At 38.1% G+C, this 23,162-nt stretch overlaps 1 protein-coding gene across 1 annotated transcript; it reads right to left on the bottom strand.

Annotated features, from left to right (window-relative positions):
- Nucleotides 1-3,852: 3,852 nt before the first annotated feature.
- On the bottom strand, nucleotides 3,853-23,155 carry LOC119798724 (nuclear cap-binding protein subunit 1). Its single transcript, XM_038308309.1, has 23 exons — nucleotides 22,949-23,155; nucleotides 18,884-18,972; nucleotides 18,614-18,714; nucleotides 18,376-18,532; nucleotides 18,194-18,301; nucleotides 17,921-18,042; nucleotides 17,763-17,832; nucleotides 17,026-17,241; nucleotides 16,806-16,903; nucleotides 16,652-16,715; nucleotides 16,455-16,565; nucleotides 14,633-14,697; nucleotides 14,485-14,547; nucleotides 14,331-14,405; nucleotides 14,061-14,164; nucleotides 13,856-13,978; nucleotides 11,466-11,568; nucleotides 11,210-11,303; nucleotides 11,018-11,121; nucleotides 9,594-9,711; nucleotides 9,246-9,389; nucleotides 4,738-4,851; nucleotides 3,853-4,382 (listed from the first exon to the last, which is right to left on the bottom strand). Exons 1-23 carry the CDS (start codon nucleotides 22,980-22,982, stop codon nucleotides 4,269-4,271), a joined length of 2,391 nt encoding a protein of 796 aa, XP_038164237.1. The 5' UTR covers nucleotides 22,983-23,155; the 3' UTR covers nucleotides 3,853-4,268.
- Nucleotides 23,156-23,162: the final 7 nt, after the last annotated feature.

Here is a 23,162-nt window from a genome sequence, read left to right on the forward strand (position 1 = left end):
ACTTATGCAGTACTGACAATCTACTTCAACAACCATGTGACAACAGCCTGCCATGTTTTACTATTACCATACTGACCTCTGGTGGACATTACTGAAGTTGCACCTAAAAGGAAATTAATTCAGACTGGTCTTAAAGGAATAGTACACCCAAAACATGATTAGCCTTCATTTTCTACTCACCCCCATGCTGAACAACACTCTGGAGTACTTTTTTGATATCTCAAATGCATCTGGAGATCTGGGAGGCTTCTTGCTGTCTGCTGACATTCAAATAATGGAGGTCTATGGTGCCCGAGACAGAAAGGCCCATAAAAGTCCACAAAAACGTGTCAATATTCCTCCATACTGCTCGTCCAATGTATTCCAAGTGTCCTGAGTGGGTAGCATCAGAATTTACTCGAAACTATATAAACAGTAGTGTATAGTATTTCCTAAATTCCTAATGAAGTCCTCAGACATTTTTCTTTCGTTGTTTCTTTCTTTGCACAGGTAAACAGCACATTTCTTCTTCTACGCTTGCATTATTGGCAGAGCAGACGCTGAATGCGCACTTTCATCTGGTTTGGTCTGCCGGCTTCCGTAGCGTCGTGATCGCGCATGTGCGCGCTTTCAGGAAATACTATACACTATTGTTTATGCTCTAAAAACATTCTAAATGACTTCGTTTCGAGTAAATTCTGGATGCTACCCACTCAGGACACTTGGAATACATTGGACGAGCAGTATGGAGGAATATTGACACGTTTTTTGTGGACTTTTATGGACCTTTCTGTCTCGGGCACCGTAGACCTCCATTATTTGAATGTCAGCAGACAGCAAGAAGCCTCCCAGATCTCCAGATGCATTTGAGATATCAAAAAAGTACTCCAGAGTGTTGTTCAGCATGGGGGTGAGAGAAAATGAAGGCTAATCATGTTTTGGGTGTACTATTCCTTTAAGGGGATAGACTGATTTCTACTGAAGAGGATTAGGACCACTGAAAAAAGTTTTAAAAAGTTAACTGATTTTTAAATATTGTTTCAGTCTAATGCTCAGAATTCTGAATTTAATCTCAGAATTCTGAGACTTTTTTCTCAGAATCCTCCTCCGTAGGTTTCCAATTTTAATGTGAGAGTCAAAATAGATTCCAGGATTTTTTTTGTTTGTTTTTGGATAAAATTTCTTAACTATATCAAAGGTACAAAATGCAGTAAAGGTATCAAAAAGACAAATTTCACAATTTAAAGTTAGGGTTTTTAATTAAGATGAGATAAGATAGACTTTAATGATCCCACAGTGGAGAAATGGACTTGTCACATTGGCTCAATAGTCTAAAGAAGGTGCCAAAAGGAGGATAAGGTTCATGGAGTATTTAGAGTATATACACTGCATCCACACACCCACACTGCTGTAAACACTTCTGCAGTTTGGGGACAGCTGAAGCCTCTTATTTACCTGGATTATTGCACAGTGCTATTTCACAGGGTGTTAAATAGGAATTAATATAAATAGGTATTTATATATATTTACTATATGATCTGGTTGAATTGTAAAGTGCTTGGAGATGATGTGTTGTGAATTGGTGCTATATATATTTAATGAATTTTATTAAATAGTTATTGAACTGGGTATTAAATAGGTATTCATCTAAATAGGTATTTATATTCTCAGGTGTGTGTATGTGTATATATATATATATATATATATATATATATATATATATATATATATATATATATATATATATATATATATATATATATGTATATATAGTTATTGCACAGGGTATTAAACAGTCTACAGTATATATAGTATAGAGTATAAGTATATAGTGATAATAAACATCACCATGATTGATCTAAAGGTTCCTCAAAATAATGATTTCAACATAAACTTATATTCAATGAAGGAAGAACTTTGAACCACTGAACAACAGAGTACTTGTGTTTCTTTTTCTATTAGGCCAGTTAACATGCCTCTGTGGTTCAGGACTTTTTAGACACATGAAATCAGACATTTGTAGCCCACTTCGAGGATTCATCTTTGAGTTGTGATTGTTGTGCTGACTTCAGCTTTAAGCACTATATCCCGCAAGAACCGGGAAATTCTTTCTGGTTCTCAAGGTGGCAATAATAAAAAAAGGCTTGTTTTATATCAAAGTATTCATGCTGTTGAACCCATAGAAGGTTCCATCTGATCCCCTCAAAAGAAAACCTAACAGCACTACTACGGCAGAGGGTGGATTTTTTGGACTGATGAGGACGGCAAGAGGCTTTATATTAAAAGAGTTGTCCAATAAATGTTCATATCGAGTCACTGCCTCTATCAACCGATCCTCAAACCATTTGCTACATAACAATCATTGATCAAATTTGTATACCTGAAAAGAAAAAGAGAAAAATCATCTCCACTTCCCCTACTTAAATTCTCATCCAATCCTGACCAATCACACGACTGTTCGTCCACATCTTGTGAAGTTCTTGGATGCATTTTACTCAACAAGCTTGTCAACAATGCTGTGGTACGCTACGGGTGCATCACTTTCATTCGACTCAGCTTTTCAATAATATGCTTAAAAGCAGAACACCACGAAATCCTAGCTTTTATAAAAATTACCTTTTGTTGGTTACCAATCCTGCAGTGTTACCTTCTATCAGAAACCTAACAACTGTGTTGGACAAGACATGGAATTTATGGATAGAATATCCTTTTTATTGGTTGGAAATATATTTTTCTTTACACTGAATTTTAATAGTAATTATTTGAGTGATAAACATCAAATTAATAAGATATAAAGCTGATAAACCCACCACACATTCTGCTACAGCAGTCATTGTACAAACAAATTTGTGTTTTCAGTGGGAATGAGGACTTCCACTGAAAAACACTTCAACTCCTGTTCCAAAGCTCTCCAGAGAGTTAACCTTAATAAAATCAAAATATATTTTTTACGTTTGCCATGGAATGATAAACTGACAGAAACCCAAATATGTTGCATGCAACCCTGAAGATAATGGAATCTCTGTTGAATTAACTGCGTGATTAAATCAAATCTGAATTAGCTTATCAACTTCAATGTTCTCTACATGATGGCAAACAATAGGGTTTTCAAGGATTCTTTTGCAAGTTATACTCAATTTGAAGCACCTCATTGGGTCTCACAGCAATTCAGAGCACATATAAGGACAACTTCTATTACACAATAATTGTCAAACTCAGTTTGTTACAGTGTAATGCAGGAAACAGTTTTCTTTCTGAACAACCTGTTACCATAGTAACATTCTCCCCAGAGCTAACCTGGTCAAGAGCAAGTTTTGTTAATTAAGTCAATCAAGTCATTTCATTTCCTGATTCAGTGAGGAGAGTTCTGTGGTAGTTCTGCAGAAAAAAAAAAATCAATAGGTCTTTGGACACATTAGGTGTTAAATATACAAACATCGTATGTCCTTTGGATGAAGATCCAATTAAAGAGTAAGTATCATTAATTTGCACAGTATTAAATATTCCTCAGGAGAGGGTCATCAGACATCTTTTATATTCAGAAAGTTCTCTTTATGAGCGCTACTGGTTCACCTCACAATCCATCCACGACCTTATTCATCCTCACTTCTGGAGCATTACAGACTTCTTTAACAGGTATTTAACAGAACCTAATATCAGTGATAACAGTCAGTCAATCATTTAAAAGATTGTTGTTCATTGATGTCATTGCTAGGCTTCAGAAAATTCCACATATCAATTCCCATCCTCAAATTTTACTTTGGAAATTTGAGAAGTTTCTTGACGCAGAAAGAAACTATAAAAGAAAACTCAAGTTTGAGTTTTAATCCTATTTCCAGCAGCATTAAGGAGAAAACAAGCAGCAGACGGATACAGATTTTGGAGAGTTTTATTTACTTCCTAATTCCACATAAAACAAATATAAAAAAGTAGAGCATTATCTGGATTCGGTTCCCTCTCCTATGAATGTTTCTCCAGGACTTAGACATTTCATTTGCTTTAAAAAATATCCATCATAAGAACATGAGCAGGAGGTAAAAGAACAACTAAACGAAAAGCATGAAAAACAAGAAAATAAAAAGAACCATGTATAAACTAATGAAAGAGTCCTGCTTGATTCTTAATCTGAGAAGTACTCAGTTAGGGCTGCATGTGACTGACCACATTGGCACTGATCACAAAACAGTAAAATAAAAAATAAATCTTGATGCAAGAGCTGGTAGTTCTTAACCAGTCACTTTCTTCAATGATGTGTGAATAAGAATTTCATCAGATCGTTGGGTTTCATCTCAGAGCTGCAGGGCGCAGAACTGCTGGTAGACAGCCAGGATGTGGTGGTCGAGCTCAGCGGTGAACAGCAGGTTCTCCAGAGTTCCCATGTACTGCTGGATGGTTCCATGGTGCTATGAAAAAAACAACGTGCATTTACATCCAAAAACCCAATAAGTCATTCTAAATGTAGATTGTCCTCAACAGGACAGAGTTAAATGATCAGGGAACTCTATACTCAAATCCTAAAAATCAAAGGGACGAATGCAATGAGTGCGAGGTAAGACTTTCAATTTTCCCTTGTGAAATTTGTAATCTCTGCATCTAACGAGCATCATCCCAAACCTTAACCATCAAACCCGGTGCCCCAGTCAGACATGTTGATTTTATAAATCCCTTTATGGAAAAGGTTGCATAAACCACAAATATCAGCAAAAATAAATCCAGTAACAGCTGGTTAGAAAGTGTGCAGATATGAGTGATGCTTACCATGAGGAAGACCTGCTGCAGCCGCTCGATGCAGTTTTTATACCAGGGTGTGCTGATGTCGACGCTGCCTGTCTCACAGCGAACCAGATGCTCAGTCAGTAACATGATGAAACGCTGAGGGAAAGGGAGACATTTGAACTGAGGTTAGACCGGAGGATTCTATTTGATGTTTAAAAGGAATTAAATTCATTACAGTTGCTTGAACAAAATGACTCCTGATTCCAGAAACGAGAACGATTCTCAAATTCACAGCCTTTGCTCAATATGTTGTTGAAGCAACTTTAATACCGATCATTCTTTGATCCAACATGGGGGATGCGCCATGATATATGGGCAACAAATCTAATGATGCAGTTCTGCTCTGTACCTCCAAGAATGAAAGGAGAAAAACTTGACTAAGAAATTGATGAGAGGAGTGATTGTTTATAACGTTCTTGCAACCCGGGTGACAAATGAGAACAATTCAGACTAATTTTACAGTAAATATCTTACTTATTGCTTCTTTTAAGGTTTCCACATCTTGTTAAACATTAAATTCAAAGACTTATTAGAACCCATTCTCTCAAAAGCGAGAACTGAGCAGAGTGGCATTTTCCCACTGCTACAGCTGCATTTCAATCAAAGTAAATTCAATAAAAACTGAAAAGGATTCAGGTCACTGAATCACATTCAATAAATATAATATTCATAGCCTACATTCATATAGCCAGGGTGACATGAGGCTTTGATGAAGCTCAATTGTGTTGCAAAAAAGTTAATTTCTCAAGGCCTCATGCAAACTTCAAAAGCTCACTGGGGCCATCTAGTGGTGAGAAAATGAACATTCAACAACAAAAATCTGTAATATCTACTCATCTTAAATTTATGTGACTATTAGGGATGGAACAGTTTATGAAAACCGTCCGAACCGTTCGGTTCGACTGTCTTGGTTCGATTTGCGTGTGTTTCGTTCGGCTCATGCGCAGCACCTTTTTCTCATGGAAGCGTTTACACTCCAGAGCAGAAGGTGGCGGTACTGCGACCAAAGCCATCCACCAGTAGTAAACAAGAAGAAGAAGCGAAGCAGCATAGCCCGGTGTAGCAGAAAAAAAAATCAGCTGTTGTGCAGAATTGTGTGGGTATGGCGAGTGGGAAATAAGAAGGGTTGGAAGACGCGCCAGCAGCACTTTATAGGTCTGCTGTATGCGACCACTTTGCATTTAGAGTGACCTACGATGACGGCGGAAAGAAAGTTGTGGATAAAAACAGTGTGCAAGCATTGTGCAACACGTTTTGTTTATGCTAACAGCAACACGACCAACATTTTAGGCTAACAATAAACATATACCGAACCGAAAACTGACCACGAAACCGTACCGAACCGTGGATTTTTTTGAACCGTTCCACCCCTAGTAACTATGGGCTTCAACATAATTATCTAAATATATAAGCATACCATTCTTAACCCCTTTTTGTTTTGTTTTTTTAATAGTTTTTATATATTTTGATAGATATCTGACCAAACTGCTCCTAAACAGGAAAACCCTTCCTCTTCTTGACATATCCATTGTTAAACAAGTCACTCAAAAGGGAAACAAACATGTTGGAGAGTGGTTGCCATCCTTGTAAAATTTTAAACCCTCCATAATATTCAAACCTTCTACAGTAGTTGTCTTTTTTGTGAATCTCAAAAGATTCCAAGGCCTTGAACTTACTTTATGTAAAGGCCCAGAAAGTGGGAACTTGTTCTTAAATGTAAGAAACGCTAGATGATATATATCTGAACAGCGTAGCCTCCCTATTTTGCAATAGATTTGTCAGTTTTATCTGTTGCTCACCCAAAATTGACAAATAAAATGCTTATTAGTGAGTTATAAAGTGTTCACAGATCAATTAACCATTAACTATTTAACTATTAGATGATAAGCAAGATGGTAAATGTCATCTGAGACATGCAATTCAAATGCTGGCATCCAGGACGGTGGCTGATCAGTCACATGGGATCATCTACGGTAATCTTTCTCTTTATTAGCAATGACTTTTTTTCCGCAAAAGCACCTTCAAGCTAGCATAAAAAACCTTTACCCTAATTTTATCCAAATTAAGCCATGTTTACTGAGCTCTTAGGAAATACCTCAAAATATGTACAAAAAAAATATTGATACAAACACCATCTCCGTAGTGCCAAAGGGGAATGTTTTACAGATATCCATATAGTTGACTTTGGAAGGCTTAAAAAAAAGCATTATATAAAAAGGTTTAACAGTAGAAGTTGTTGAATAAAATATTTAGTGGTTTTAAACTTTCTGTGGTTTGAAATTTTTTGAACAGCTGGATTAAAGTGTAGTGATGGACTCAGACACGAACCATTGAACATTGAAAAACAAATTCCTGCTTCATTCATCTTTATTAGACTACAACAGTGTCTTCTCAGGTCTGATCCAAAATGCTGCTGCCAGCATCCTCACTAAAACTAAGAAAGTGGAGCACATTAACCCAGTTCTACATTCTTTCCTCTGGCTCAATCTGAGAGAACAGACTTTAAAATACTCCTGTTAGATATAAATCACTGAGTGGCTATGCTCCAGAATACATTACAGACTTGCTGTTGGGTGAATCAACCACCCAGAGCTGCTAGGTCTAGTGGCTCAAATCTGCTCTCCAAAAGCAGTGTTTAGTTCTATATCCACCAATCTGGAATAAACTCCCAGAAAACTGTAAAAATGCATAAACCCAGAGTGGCTTTACAGCAAGGTTAAAAAGCTATTTTTGAATGTCCTTTAGTGTCTTTAGTACATATTTCTTTTCTTTGTCTTACTAATCATTTTAAACCTTATTTTTGAATTTAGTTATGCTTTAATTATATGTGCTAATTATTCAATTGCCTTTATATCACTGCAGTGCAGTATAATAAGTGTCTTCTTCCATGTAAAGCACTTTGAATCATCTTGTTTCTGAAATGTGCCAATCAATTAACGCTTTTTATGGCATGAGCTACTGCCGGGTTTGTTCAGGTGAAGTCTTTATTAGGGTTTATACAGGAATAAGTAGGGCTGGGTACCGAACTTCGGTTCTTGTATGGTACCGACCGAAATGCTTCGGTTCTACAGAGTATCGAAACATGCCTCGTCTTTCGGTACCAAGTTTCGGTGATTGGCTGTAACACTTAACATGATTGCGTCATCCAGGAAAAATACACAGGTGGTCCCGCCTACAGCCAGGGTTCATGTGTATCTGTTGTGAACTGGTTGCGAGCGTCGTGGAACCCCTTCAAAATGCCCCCCAAGTCAAAAGTGCGGCTTCACTTTATTAAGACTTATGCCAATAGTGTGCAATGCAATACATCGTGCACGGAAACAATTTAAGAGCAGAAAGTTGCTCGGTGTTTGACTGCAAGAAGAGCGGACCGCAGCCGGCACGACCATCCTCCTCTCAGCAGCCCGTGGGCAGAGCAAAGCCAAAGTGGAGTGAATCATGCTGCTTTCAAACTGGACGCAGCAGGAGCAGCAAAATCACGTCTGCTGCTTCCTTTTTGCTGCTTGTACCAGCTTCTGACGCGCGGCTGAAGAAGCTTTGCTGCTCTGGCTGCGCGGTGCAAAAGTGGCTCTGACGCGCGTTGGGCGGAGCTACTCTATCCTTTATTTGCCTGGCAGCTATATTTGCTGTGATCAGTGGGAATAAAGTAGTTTTATTATGTTTTTAAGTGGGAAAATCCACCTGAAAAGTTAATCAGTGCAGTCAGTTCATCCTGCCTTCCAATATTTCTGTCGGAGCCGCTCAGACCCCCACATACCAGCGGTGCGCTGTCAATAGGATCCCATTCAATGGGCTTGTTTGTCAGACATGGTAATTTTTCTAAAGGAAAACTGCTAAGTAAAAAGGTCCTCACAATGTAACAGTGAATATTAGACACTGATTTTTTTTTTTATGTTAGAGGAAAAATGTAAATGGAAAAATCAGAGCTTAAAATAAAACTCAAGATTTGTACTTTTTTATGTTGTGTAATTTTTTTTTTTTTCGAATTGATATTATAAAACTGGTATCGAAAAAAGTATCGTTCAGGAACCGGTATCGAAGTAAAGGTATCGGTGTTGGTACCGGAACCGAACATTTTTGAACAATACCCAGCCCTAGGAATAAGTAACTCTAATTTAATGCTTTTTAATGCTTTTAGAAATAATTATGTCACCATACATATATAAATAACATGGCAAAATCATAATCTTTACCATCGACAGGCTGCAGCCATGTCCCGAATTCCTCGTTTTCCAGCCACTTTTGTTGAAATTCCCTAGCATTTTAACCGCCTCAAGCTTCTTTTCCGAACATACGGCTTTAGGATCAACCAGAAGCACTTCCACGCAGATATATTGTGTTTTTTTAATGTGGCATTTAAAATGCCACGATAATCACATTAAATTTTTATGCCAATTTAAGGCCTTAATTTATAAAAATAATAATTTAATGATTTTTAATCACCCGCGGAAACCCTGTTTATGTAAACAATGTTCTGATGTGGTAGTTGATACCTGGAAGATGACGAGGAAGAGGTTTTTCTGCTCACTCTGAGCAGACTCCACCTTCTCCTGCAGCCTCTCGATCTGCTCCTCCAGCTGACCTTCATCGTCCTCCTCGCTGTTTTTCTCCATGTCCTCATCGTCCCCGCTGTCCCGCTGTTAGGACACAAACAGAAGTAATGTAAGTGAAGATTAGACTGGTTCCTTCCTGCCATGGGTAAACATAAGCTGATTCAGTTAAGCATGTTTTCTGGTCATTTCTTTTTAAGTTTCATGTTTTAGCAAAACATGATCTCTTTTCATCTTTGGAACTCATTTGACATAAAAGTTCTGAAACACCCCCCCCCCCCTTTAGGTTACCCTCTTGTGCTGCTGCTTCTCCAGTTTTTCTTTAGCTTCTTCCAGCTCCTTCTGGATCTTCTGCACGTGTTTGTTCATCTTTCGGATGGTCGAGTGCAGGATCTCCCAGATGAAAAGTCTAAATAAATGGAATTACTTTAAGTTACAGATGATATAAGAGAGGAAATCAGGGTAGGGGAGCAAACGCTGTGTACATACATGATTTTACAGCAAATTCAAATGCAATGACAAACTCAAAGAAATGTACTAAAACCAACAATAAGCCAACAAGCAAATAAAAAACAACAATAAGACGAACAGACAAAAACAAAAACCCTATTTAAAGAAGAAAAAAAAAAAGATACAAATGAGAAGAGCTGCAACAACATAAAATTGAGAACATCAAAGCTGAAAAATGCTTCATACGCAAAAACCTTTGCAAATATAAAACTAACGCTAACACACTAAACAATACACACAGGGAGTAAAAGCAGGGAGTAAAAACATCTGCAAGTTGAGAAAAGCTGTAAACTAGCACTGCAAAACAGAAGTGCACCAGATCACAAGGGGGAGACCATCACCATCTCATTTGGGACCCTTAATGAAGCTTCAAGAGGGATATTCTGAGATACAGGCCATCCACTACCAATTAAAGTCGTAGGGAAATGGCTGTTCCAACGGTTGCAGTTACGAATTCTCCCAAGTGCTGCCCCCCGACTTTACACGAGTGAATAAAGTAAACGTGTACAAGCAGAATGATTTCAAATTTAAATACGACTTCCCTACGACTTTAAGTATCGAGTGTCCCAAACAATGAAGTCATACTTGCAGCTCTGACTTCAGGATAGAGAATGAACGACAATTGGACGGTCTCTTCCCTTCAATGGAAAAGAAAAGAAGCTGATGCTGTGGTGATGCCCCATTTTTGCCTCTTTCTTAATAATAATATTATAAAATTTTTACAGAGGACCTGAGAAGGAGGCCTGTCAAAGAGGGCCCGTTTGGGATTGGGTCCAAGTGTTTAAAAAAAGGTTAAACTGAAAACGTACCCATTCTTTCCTTTGGATGTCCTTCAGCACACCATTTATGTTTTTGTAAGGATCTGCTGCATAATCATTATTTAAAGAAATGCTTATGTTCTGAAGTTAATGTTCATCTCCCACTAGTGTCTGGAGCACTTCGATTATGACACTTTTTTTAAATTTGCAACGGTTTTTCCTACTTGCATGTTTTTTGTGTTGGCTTCATTGTTTTTTTTTTTTTTTTGCTTGCTAGTTTGCAAGAGCTTTTGAATTTGCTGTGAAATCCTGTATTCAAATGATGTTTGCGCTCCTTAGCCACCTTAAGAAATACTTAAACATTTTATCCACGTTAACCACAAACTGAATTATTTTAATTGAAAGCTCCTGTCATGTTGAACCTGCAGCTGACGTTCTGCAGCTCACCTGGTGAACTCGTGAGCCATGTCCTGAGAGAAGAGCCAGTTTGCGACAGCAGCACAATCCACGATCTGCGTCCGAATCATTTTATCCACCAACACAGCGATCATCTGAAACACAAAGTCAAACCGCTCAACCCAATGGAGCTGCTGTTTTTGTTTGCATTCATTTCTCCCTTGGCGCCTTTTGTGTGGCTACCTGTGGGTGGTTTCTCCACACTTCATAAACCACTTTTAGGATATGCAGCTTCCCATCGTCACTTTCTGTCAGCGCTTTAAGGATCTCATGAAATCTGGAACGATTCAACGTAACAAATTTGTTATATGTGTTTCCCCTGTCCATGTATTGGTAGATATATGCATGTGTTAATCAGCATTTTTTCTTGTTTGTAAAAGTGGGATGTATAATTGTGTTAATAATCGTATAAATGTTTCCTTTGCTGGTAGGAACCTACTTGCCAAGCGCACTGAAGGAGTGGCTAAAGGATTTAGCAGCCAGGTGGAGAAGGGTTTGCAGAAAGACGTCGATCTTCAGTGGGTTGAAGGTTTCACCCTCATCTGCAGAGGCAGAACAAAAAATAAATAGAAAAAAGGAGACTTGACAAAAACTATTAGGGATGCACGATATAATCGGCCCCCTATCGGTATCGGCCTGTATCGGTCTTAAAACTGAATATCGGATATCGGCCACCCCACCGATATTTAACCCGATATTTGATCAGCTTCTGAGTTTCTAAAGTCTAAAAAAAAAAAAAATACTACTTCTTCTTCTTCCTCAAAAACTTCTTTTTTAGAGACTTAAAATTAATGCCACAGATGTAAGGCAGATTTACTGTAACTTATCAGTGTTGTCACAGAGAAACCACAATGGGAACAGTAATCGCACTGTACTGGTAGAAAGCAGCTAGGAGTTCAGACGTTTCTGAAAAATCTAAGGTTAATAGAACTGCCATTAATAAAACTAGGAAATAGGATGGCAGGCCATTGCTAAGCGATTTAATGTATGTCACACTTTTATCACATTATTTCCAGACACTTATCTAAATTAAATAAAACAGATATTTAACATCATCTGAAATAGATGTCTGTCTTTTGATGAAAATGTTTAATATTCTTCTTTCCAATTTGGGTCTAGTTTCAGTCTGGAGATCTAAGTCATAGTTTTAGTCTCATGAACACTTTAATTCAGATTTAGTCAGATCTCAGGCTAAAAGAATCTTGAATAGATACCTCATTCAAAATGTTAAGCTCTGATTGATCATGCTGTCTTTATTATGAACAAAACAATCCAGGCACTTGAGCTCAGGAACAAATTTTCAAATTCATACAAATATATTAATGTCTTAAAAAAAATTATATAACAAAGACTGGGGGATGACCACCCTCACCCAACTTTAATGCAAAAATGTGCAGGTCTATGCAGAACAGGGCATGATTGGAGCTACTCTGTGAGAGAGCTGAGGTCTAATTAATGTGGTCAGTAAATTAACTCTTTTCTAGCTGTAGGTCTAGGTACGGCCGAGGCGTTGAGGAAATGAGGGCAAGTTTGTGCGACAACAGAGGGACATAAGAGTGAAAAAGAGCGGAGATCCAGGTGGAAAAAGGGTCCCAGTGTTCTTGCGCACCTTGCTCTTCTAGCTGGTCCATCCTCACAAATCATTTTCTGCAATGGCGGTAATATAAACAAAACAAGGCGGTAAGGTACCAAACAGGAAATACGCATAGTGTAAGCGGATGTAGATTTGGCCAATCAGAGGCCTCCTGTCTGCGGCACTGTCTGTGGTCATCTACAATTTGGGAGAGGTGCAGCAGAGTGTCTGCGGAAGGGGGCGAGGACGCCTCTGCATTTACCGTGACACCTACACAGACGACCTGGTTTCGAAGTAGAAACCAGCCTTAACACACCGTCTGTCACTAACAGTGCCCCCTGGGGCTGGATTCAACAAAGAAGACACTGAAGTAAGTAGCCTCTAAACCTGGCTCTGACCAGGATAACTGTACTGGGTCAGTTGCAATAGTAAGCAAGACAGACTCTGAGTGACCCAGTTTGTGGAACTCAAATAGCAACAAAACGAGTCAGACTGCTAGCCTAGTGAACTAGCCCCACCCGCCAGCGGCCAAAATCATTTTGCCTGCGAGTGGTCTAAGCTCGATCAATGCTCCAGGCCCTAGAACTGGCGGGCCAATCACAACGCAGAGATGTGTTTTGAATTTTTGGATGCAAAGCGGGTGGGGTTTTTAGGGTGGGAAGAAAAAGCTGCATGACGCTGGAGAAAGCACAACAAGGAAGATGGCAATAACTATTGAAGAGTTCTCGTTTGACTCAGCTTTGGAATCAGTTTTGGAAGGATTAGACTTGGGTTTTTTTTTTTAAACGTGAGCAAGAAGAAGCTCTAAGCTCAATTTTAGGAAAGATGTATTCGCCGTTTTACCGACAGGCTGTTCGTTTACAATGCCCCACCAGCTTTCTTTCCTGCCTACTACGTCACAGTCAGTTGCACTCATTGGTCAGAGCGTTGGCCAATAGGCACAGACATGGTTTGAAAAACAACAGGTTGTTCTCATCAAATCTTCTGATGTCTCATTCATTGGGGCCAGACTAAAATACAAATTTTATCTCACATTTAGTCTGGTTTAAAGGGCAACTGTACCAATGAGGCCAGCTTTATGAATCCACCTTGTAGTTGCAGTCATGTACTTTGTATGTGTCAGGGCTTTCCCATACAGGCGGATTTTGTTCAGAACTACTAAGCTTTCCACTAAAGAACCAGTCTTCAGAGAAATCACACTCAAATTGTTCAAACAAGAACAAGCAAAGCAATATCAAGTAAGAACAAAAACCAACCATCATCATCCTCCTGGTTGGGGTTGGGGACTTCTTTGAGAATGGTAAGGATTTCTTCGTTGGAAGCTCGGTTCTTTATAGCGTTGGAAACCAGAACAGAAACTGGGTAACCTGGTAAAGAAGCTGTCAGGAACCAGAGTGACAGATGCTTCCATTAGGACAGATAGAGAAAAATTAAAGATAAAACAGAAGAGAAGAACCTTACAGCCACTCTCGTCATCATATTTGAAAGAAAAGATGGGATCAGCAGGGATGAGCGCCGAGAAAGTTGGAGGGACGATGTCCACGATCCTCTGATGGTATGAAAGCCTGTAAGTAAAGCAACAGAACACATCATTAGCAAGAAGAGGATAGAGTAAACAAGGCTACTAGAGCTAAGGGAATAATTGCTGATAGACCTACAAAAGAACCAGGAATCTAGAAAGCATTTTTTCCTTTGACTTGCTCTAACTGGAGACGAATAATATCTTAATACCTCATAGATTTCTCCAGAACCTCTTTGACAAACTTGGGCTTCGGTTTGTCTAGATCCATAGTCAAACAATCCGCCCTTTAGAGACGAAACAAACAACATTTTAATCTAAAGTCCAAACATTTTTTGAAAGATTAAATGACAACACATCGCTCACCAGTCATCCCAGCTCCATCGAAACTGGAAATTGCTCAGATGATGGGCAAACCAGTTGATGAATCTACCAAAGGAAACGGAGCAATGAGGTTATGGTTGACATGGGAACAAAGAGCAAACATTTCAGTCAGATGTTTCAGTATCGTCACCTGTCTATGCAGGTGGTGTTCATTGTATCCAGTCTCATGTAAAGCATCTCTGTGGCCTGGGCAAGCTATCAGCAACAGGTTAAGGTATTTTCAACAAACACAGAGATTTTATTTTGATTTTCCTTTGTAATAAATATAAGTAGCACTGAAACAATCTTATTAATCGATTATTGAAATAATCGGAAAATGATTTAGTTATCAATTACCTGGAGTATAGACTCTAAAACATTCCTTCAGCTGACAGAGCGACCCACATTTAGCAGTAATTACACAAAAACTGTAAAAGAAATATGTAAACCTTTTGCATTTAAGATTAAAAAATGAACCTTTTGCTATACGTTTATTAATCGAAAATAGACAGGTTGATGGATTTGCAAAATTATTGTTAGTTTCAGCCCTAAATACAAGCTCAACATTTTTTTCACAACAGGGTTTCATTTTTATTAGGACCTTAAAGCTTTCTTGTTCAGAGTCCAGTGAGGCAAACAGCAAAAAAAAAATGAAATTTAAGTAGGTCAATTTTTCTTATAAGTCTATTTTCCATTTGTTTGAGCAGGAAGACAGTTTACAAAAGTATTATGTTTACGATTATATTATAAATTGGGGTTATTTTACAAATGCAGTTAAATGCCTGGCACTACCCTGTAGTTTTCTTCCCCTAAATGCAAAAGGAGGCTCTCAGAATGTCTAAATTATTCTTATATAAGGGTAAATATATAATAATAATAAAATAATTTAAATACTGTTAGAATTTTAGAGACCGATATTGCATATTGTTTGAGAATTTTTAACCATAATGTGGCAGGTGACCATAAAACCTTATAAAATAGAGGAAAAAAAAGCTACTGAGAAGATAAAAAAAAAAAAAAAGATCTGAAATGTGAAGTTTGAACATATTACTGGTAGGGATGGGAATCGAAACCGGTTCCTTTTCAGAATGGCGCCCCATCAGGTAAAGAGATTGAAAGTTTGGCTTAATTTTAAGGAAGAGAAAGATGGCAACAAGGCACGTTGCAATTATTGCAAAGTGGAAAATACATCCAGCATGCAGAAACACCTGTGCACACAACGTGGCATACATTTTAACGAATGTCATGTTTTTGATGCTTCCGGACACAAGCTAGAGTTACGACCAGCATGGAAGGCAACTGTGGTGGTAAGTAGCTAGTTTTACATCATTGGCTGTGCTTAATGTGATTCCTAATAAATCATATGCCATTTCTGGAAATAAACCAATTTCCTACCTCTTTTTGTGGTTATTAAAGGATTGTGCCTTTCTAGTTAATCCAGCCCTTCATTGCTAGCATGTTTAATTAGAACTACTGGTAGCTGGAATTCTTACATGATTCTAGCTATTGCAAAGGATGTGACGAAACCTGCCAAGAAGTTGCTCCGCAGTTCAGGGAGTGAAAGGTGGCGCTCGTTTATTTAAATCGGGGGAGAGTTCATTTCCCGAACTTATACAGTAATGCTTTTTCATTAAATGAAATCGATAGATTCGAAGCGTTTCACAGAATCGATAAGGGAATCAGAATCGTGAAAATCTTATCAATTCTCAACCAAAATTAGTGGCTAATGTTTAAACATGGAACCGGTATAGCACAACTGCAAATCTTCCTAGATTATCCCCGTGAACTCAAAGGCCAGGTGAAAAGAGTGTTTATTAATGATGCTGCCATGAATTTCAAAGTGACAGAAGCAGATCTAAAACCCACAACAAAGAGTATTGACGCTAAGCAACGTGTCCATTATTACCGCATGTCAATACAATCTTTCTGCAGGAGAAGAAAATATTTCTTGCAGTGAGAGTGATGAAGGATACAACTTGAGGGAGCGACCCCGGCTGCAGTTTGCAGAGTTCAATGAGAAGTGTGGTGTACATAACATCGATCTGGGGCGGCATTGGCAGCTGGAAAAGTTCTCCAAAGATCACCTGAAACAAACAAAAAATAAAAATCTTCTGTTTAACTGGACAGATTTAACTATTATACTGACACGAGAAACCGGGGGATGAAATACCTCCACGATGTGATAGTTAAGTGGGATCTTATTCTTTCCAGGGTAACTGAGTAACTGGGCAGCACTGGAAGGTGAAAAAAAACAAAAATAAAGCAAGGATTTAGTGGCAGATTGTGAATAAAGTGATGAACGTCTAACAAAGCTCATCACCCACCAGGTTTTCCTTTCTCTCCAGTGAGTTTTTATAATACAGTGCAGATTCTCTTCGATCACAAATCTCTCCACAGAATGACTGCCAGGCATGACGGGACCCTAACAGAGAAAAACAGATATTGTTGGACAAAAATGGGAACCTATGTATTCGTATCCAAGAGTCTGAGACTAAGCTCTCCAAATGTGGCTCTGATCTATCATGTCAGAAGATATTTAGGAACCTCTGGGGCATCGGTGTAGTCAAACATGCGGAAGATGACCCGGGGAATGGGGTACTGGGCGTCAGGCATGTGTCCTGGCGGAGTGAAGGGGGGCAGATTGTGCTGCAGGGCCTCACAGAGCACGCTGTCGAAAGCGATGTATGGACGAAGGATGTGGCGCTCCTGCCAGCGGTCTTTCTTCAGCTTCTGAATCTGGGCCCACAGACAGTCCAGGTACTAAAAAGGGGATTATAACAGAGTGTGAGTTTTATTTTAATACAAATCAACACACAAACTACCTCCTTCATATTTACGTTGGCAATCATTTTCTTCACAAAGAGCCTCTGTTCTTGTGTGCTGATAGCCAAATTGTTTTATTTGTTTTCATCATCATCATGCTTTTCTTCTTCTTCTATTTTACTATCCAATTCATGTAAAGCACTTTGAATTGTCCATGCACTTAATTGTGCTATACAAATAACATTGCCTTGCAATCGTGTGCATCAAAAAGCATGATTTTGGTACTCATCATCATTTGTGGAAGGGAGCTAACATTGGGCTAACTTGCTACCACCACTCTCGTCTCTATTATACTCCGAATATGTTTGATTTATTATTTTATTCCCTCTAAAAATTGGTTTAACATTAATATGAAAACTATTTCAGAAGGATTATGTGTGGAAAATACCAAGTTAGATTGATGACAAAACACAGGAATAATAATATAACCAGAGTGAACCATAATGAGGCACTCTCACCTCCTCCTGTGGATGGGGCTTCTCTGCTGTCCACACCTGCAGCATGGGGACATGAGTCTTCACTCTCCTCCTAGAAATATGAAAAAGCAGTGTTGACTTACTTAAGCAAAGAAACCAAACCAGAAACAGCATGAAAAACCTAAAGGCGAGTAACACACTTGAGGTAGCCTTCAATCTGTCCGAGGAGCCGGTCCATCTCTACGTCCTTCTTCTCATAAAGCTCCTTACCGACCCAAGGAAGGCAGGACAAGACGACATAGACAAACCAGTCCGACCGAACCTGGGATAGAAAAGAGGTACAAGATGCAACTACATCATCCCTTTAGAATAAAATAATTTAGGAAAAATAAAAAACTGAATACTTTTCCATGGCAGATTTCTGAAATAAATTAAACTAGAGGAAAAATCTTAACATATTTGAACACTGATACCTGTGGGACGTCTTCCTCCTGGGTAACACTGACAAAATTTTCAAACAGTACCACCATGGATGGAGCAGCGATGACATGACAGTTGACCAAATCAGACAGAAAGCGCACCTGAGGAAGGAAGGGAAATTAATTATCCCAAGAAAAGACCCAAAACGAAAGAGACTCTTCAATCAGAAAAGTACCAAGTAAACTGCTTCATTGTACAAGTTGTTTTTCAAGGTCTCCTTCAGCTGCCTGATCATCGCCTCCACAAACTCGCCACCAAAGTTGTAGTTTCTGGCGTTGAGGAGGCCGACCAAAGTAGTGTACACGGTGAGCTTCTCCGGCAGCAGGCGAGCGCTGATGATGAATGACCCATCAGTGAAAGCAACGCTCTGAAAACAGCTTTATCAACCACTCAATAAGTTGTTAGAAACTTACACAGAACACAGAATGCGCAGGATTTTGTTTTTATAATTTGGAAGATCAGCCTCCAGGACGCCTGCCAGACCCTCGAGGTTGCTCTCAAGAGAAGAAGTACTCTGGAGATCAATAACACAAAAGATCAGTTAAAAAAAAAAAAATAATAATTTTTCTATTTTAATAATACAGCAGAAAAGGAAAAAGTGAATGATAAATGAAGACATTATGTGGATCATATTTTCATAGATTCAACAAAGAGAGGTTGACTCCATTGTACAGCTTTCTTACCTTTTCTCCTACACGACATATGAGGGATTCCAGGCGATCTTCAATCTCAATGGGCTCAGATGTTCTTCTCCTTTTATGAGCTTGGCCCCCTGGTAGGTCAGAGAGGAAAACATAAGGAAAAATGAAAAGGAAAAGCGATTAAATTCTGTGATGTACAAAAACTAAGGAGCTCATCATCGAATAATCAATTAATCTGAAATCGACTGACCTTATTGATCAAAAAACAAATAACTGATAAGCAGATAGTTTGTTAATAACCAACTTTTCTTTTCTATCAGAATATTTCTATAAAATGAGGGGCTGAAGATTATATTATTGTACCAGCTGTATCAAATGTTTTATTTTTACATGATAAAAGAGACTATATGAATGAGTACATAAAAGCATTCCTCATCGACCTCCACCTTTGTATAATCCTTACAAACAGCAGAGAATTTGATTCTGCTCCGCCATGCAGCACTGCTAAATGGCGACTATTTAGGTGATACCTAAAAAAGTTTATCAAGTGTTTATTGAACAAAGAGCATCCCACATCCTTTTAGTCATTAATCAGAATAAATAATCCCAGACTGGAGTGTGGATCGATTCATGTTTCTGCTCTGCCATACTGCCACCTTAGCATTACTTCTCTTGCAAATACCAGTAAGGTTTTACTTAGGAATAAACGCCTGCCAGTGGACGACGGAAACACTACAACAAAAAGAAATTCTAAGCAGATGTCAATTAATCAGATGAAATACAATTTTAATTTAATCATAAAGCATTAACTGACAATTAATTGCAAGTTGATTATCTGTATACATCTAGAAGATCCACATTTAGATCAATCAAATTTGATACATGCTTTTATTTGGCATGTATCAAAAAAATATATTTTTCTAAGTAACAGATAACTAATTTAAGCTCAAATAAATTACAACATGTTATCTATGACCGAGCATGAAAGTAAAGAAAAATATATATTTTTTTTCACTCAGTAAAGCTAAAGAAACCAAAACAAACTTTTTTCTAACTTGTCGATCAAGGTACAGAATATAAATAATCCTAACTAAAACATAAGATCAAAAGCTGAACTAGGCCTGTCACAATAACAAATTTTGCTGGAAGAAAAATTATTGCAGAAGTTGCTTCGATAAATGATGTGTTGTCATTGGGTTTAAAACCAAAGTGTTGTTTAAAACCAAACTGTAGCCGTCACGTTCAACTTTGAAAGCATTTCCGTGTCTTTTTTTCCCCTCCCAAATCTCTGCTGTGGTGGTGGAACAAGCAAGATACGCTGCCCTTGCTATCTGGACTGGCTGAAAACTACCTCTGTGTGCAGGCTTCCTCCACCCCATCTGAGAGGGTGTTCTCCACGGCTGGAGACACCATAAGCCCTGAAAGATCCCGTATCCTTCCAGAAAAAGCAGATATGCTCATCTTTCTGCAAAAGAACTGTTAATTTTCCCTACTACTGTTTTATAATTAGTATTTTTTGTTATTTAAAATAGGTTATTATCCCATCATTTGTTATTAGACATTGTTGGTTATTAAGTTTGTTCTTGTATTAATTTTTCATTTAAACACAGATGTTACTCCAGTTTCACATTTACGGTGGACATCTTGATCTTGTTGTGTTTGTAAGATTGTGCAATAGTTAAGTAAACAAAGTTGATTCTGATAATCAAACAGTTTGTTCTCCTTTTCCCCCCAAATTGGAATCGAAAAAAGAATCGATAAAGAATCGAATCGTTTCATAGAATCAAAAAGGGAATCGGAATCGTGAAAATCTTTTCAATTCCCAACCCTAACTAAGTGGGTAAATATCTGTCATTTGAGAATAGACTCTAAACCCCATCTTTTTCACTGTAATGTGAACGCCTCTTATGTAAAGAAAAGAAAAAAAATTCTGTTCTGATTTGCACACACACACATTTTTACTATACAAAGAACTTTGTATCAAAAAAATAAAAAAATCTAATTCTGAATCTATTCTCATTTTTATTCCCAAAGATTGATACACATAACCAAAGACTGATAAAAAAAAATTCTACTGTCCCTGCAACCTCCATTAACTACAGGTAACAGCTAAAAAAACGATCTGACCGAAATGTTCACATGTGTTTAAAAAGAATAAATTCTTAATCTTTAACATCTGAATTTATATGATTGTTTGACTTTTAATCGAAAAACATTAACAGAAACCCTTTATGTCTTTACTTTGACATTATGTTGACTGTAAATAAATGCATGCACTGAACTAATTTAATCACTATAAATAGATGCATTAACACCAAATGTAAGGAATTTATTTTAGCTGTACTTTTTTAGTAGGGCTGCAACTAATATGTATTTTGCTATTTAAGTTATCTGGTAAGTTTGCTTTAATAGTATATTAATAATCCAATAAAAAAAAAACTGCTTTACGGGACATTTGTTTCACGGGAAGCAAAAACTTTGCCAATCTAGGGGATATGGTTAGTAGGGTTGGGCAGTAATAAGGTATATCTGCAGTATCTTTAAAAAGCAATGGTATCAATTCCTTACAGTCTTTACCATTATCAAAACATACAGTGTGCTTATTAGGGCTGGGCAATTAATTGCGTTTGCAATATAATCGCAATTTAACAATACTGAAAGCCTGGGGTGAAACATCTACAAGCTTGTAGTTAGTGCAAAGGATAAACAAAAACTGCATTGCAATACTGGTTAAAAATAATTGTTCAGCCCTAGTGCTTCTTTAGGAGATACTGATTAAATATAAAATATAATTAAATAACTGCCTAAAAAATATTCTGCAGTTAGTCAAGTGATCATCAGAATGGAAGTCAGTAGCGCAAGTGAAATCCCCACGAAAAGAGGTGACTCTGGGAAGTCTCCAGAAGGAACAATGTAGTAACAGGTCCCATCATAAGCTTAGAGATTAGACAGTGTCAGAGCTGGAATAACAGCCTACTGTTTGAAATTTGTTATCCAAGTGGACCAAGATCCAGTTATGTGGTGGAAATGTGCTGCCAGGTGTTTTCCACCAAAGAGGGCAGAAAGTTCCTGTGCATCTGAGCCACAAGCTCGCTGTCGGAACGGGTTTTCGGCACTGCCTGAAAAGTTTTAAGTCCCCATTTTTCCCTGTTAAAGCCAGAAAAACTTAACATGCTTTTTTTTGGGCTAAAAATAGTAAACCTTTTGACACTTGCCACCCACTGGCACTGTGTGGGTGTGTGTTTTTATATTTGTTTCCTTTACTTTCCACTAATGCTCTTTTGCAGGGTTTCCAGGATGTTATTTAATTTACGTGATCTGGTGTGCAATTTGAGCAAAAACTGTTCGGATGGTAAAGTTGATTAAGCCTTTTTTACTGCTGTATTTGCACTTTTTTTTTTTTTTTTTTTTTTTTTTTACAAGCTGCTCTTTTTGGGGGAGATGTGCTTTGATTTAATACTTTGGGGTCTTTCTATTGCACTGGTGTACGAAAACAGTACAGTTACTGGTAGACTGGACGGTGTAAATTGTTTTAGCTTTAAATGAATGAATGAAAAGACCCCGCAGAATAATAGATTTTAACAGTTTTGCGAATGAGGGAAACAACTAACGAGGTTTTTTCGCGATTTGCATTTCTTTGAATGTCAAAACAACAGACCAGCAGTAGTTTTGTTTTAATAAAATGGTGATGGCTGGATAGATATGACACACGAGCATTCAGTCTTGTTGTTGTCACTAACAAAACCGCTAATGAAATTCAACAATGAAACTTCAGCCCAAGACCTTTGAGCATTATAAATGCACAGAACTCACACAAAAACAGCGAGTTACCGTCCCCGTATTCATTTCATATTCCAGCGGGTAGCCATCATACAGCTAACGGTAACGAGCGGATAATCCGCCGCGGCTCTTAGTAGAAGCTAACGCTTCAAGAGTAAATGTCTCAGAGAAGTGGACAAATTAACAGTTTCCCATTTTATTAAATTGTCTAGTAAAGTAAATAAGTAGGCGACTGGAATAAAATAAGCTGCAAATGAGCATGCGTGAATGTAGCAAAAACGCGCTATCGTTATTAGCATAACGGCTTTAGTGAACGTCCATACTTACCGTCATTCTCATCGCTATGTCGCCTCCTGGACATTATTGCAAGCGCCTGCTATGCACAAAAAGACCCTCGATTGAAAACAACAATAAAAAAACAAACAGAAAGTCTGTTAACAAGCAGCCCTTTAGCCCTGTGCAGTTCAGTGCATCGAGGCTTTTACACACAGCAGGGAAATAACAGCAGGCAAATTCAAGCGAAGCATTTCCGGGGCATTCC

The sequence above is a fragment of the Cyprinodon tularosa genome, unplaced genomic scaffold, assembly GCF_016077235.1.
Source record: "Cyprinodon tularosa strain WSP-4 unplaced genomic scaffold, ASM1607723v1 ctg117, whole genome shotgun sequence".
Classification (NCBI taxonomy): Eukaryota; Metazoa; Chordata; class Actinopteri; order Cyprinodontiformes; family Cyprinodontidae; genus Cyprinodon; species Cyprinodon tularosa.

Bases quoted from the DNA above. Each gene is read 5' to 3' on its own strand.
- LOC119798724 (XM_038308309.1), bottom strand. From the start codon at position 22,982: ATGTCCAGGAGGCGACATAGCGATGAGAATGACG. The intron at 16,566-16,651 runs GTATTTCATCCC...TGTTTGTTTCAG, and splicing joins TTAACTATCACATCGTGGAG to GTGATCTTTGGAGAACTTTT. The intron at 4,852-9,245 runs GTATCAACTACC...CCTTTCCCTCAG, and splicing joins TCTTCCTCGTCATCTTCCAG to CGTTTCATCATGTTACTGAC.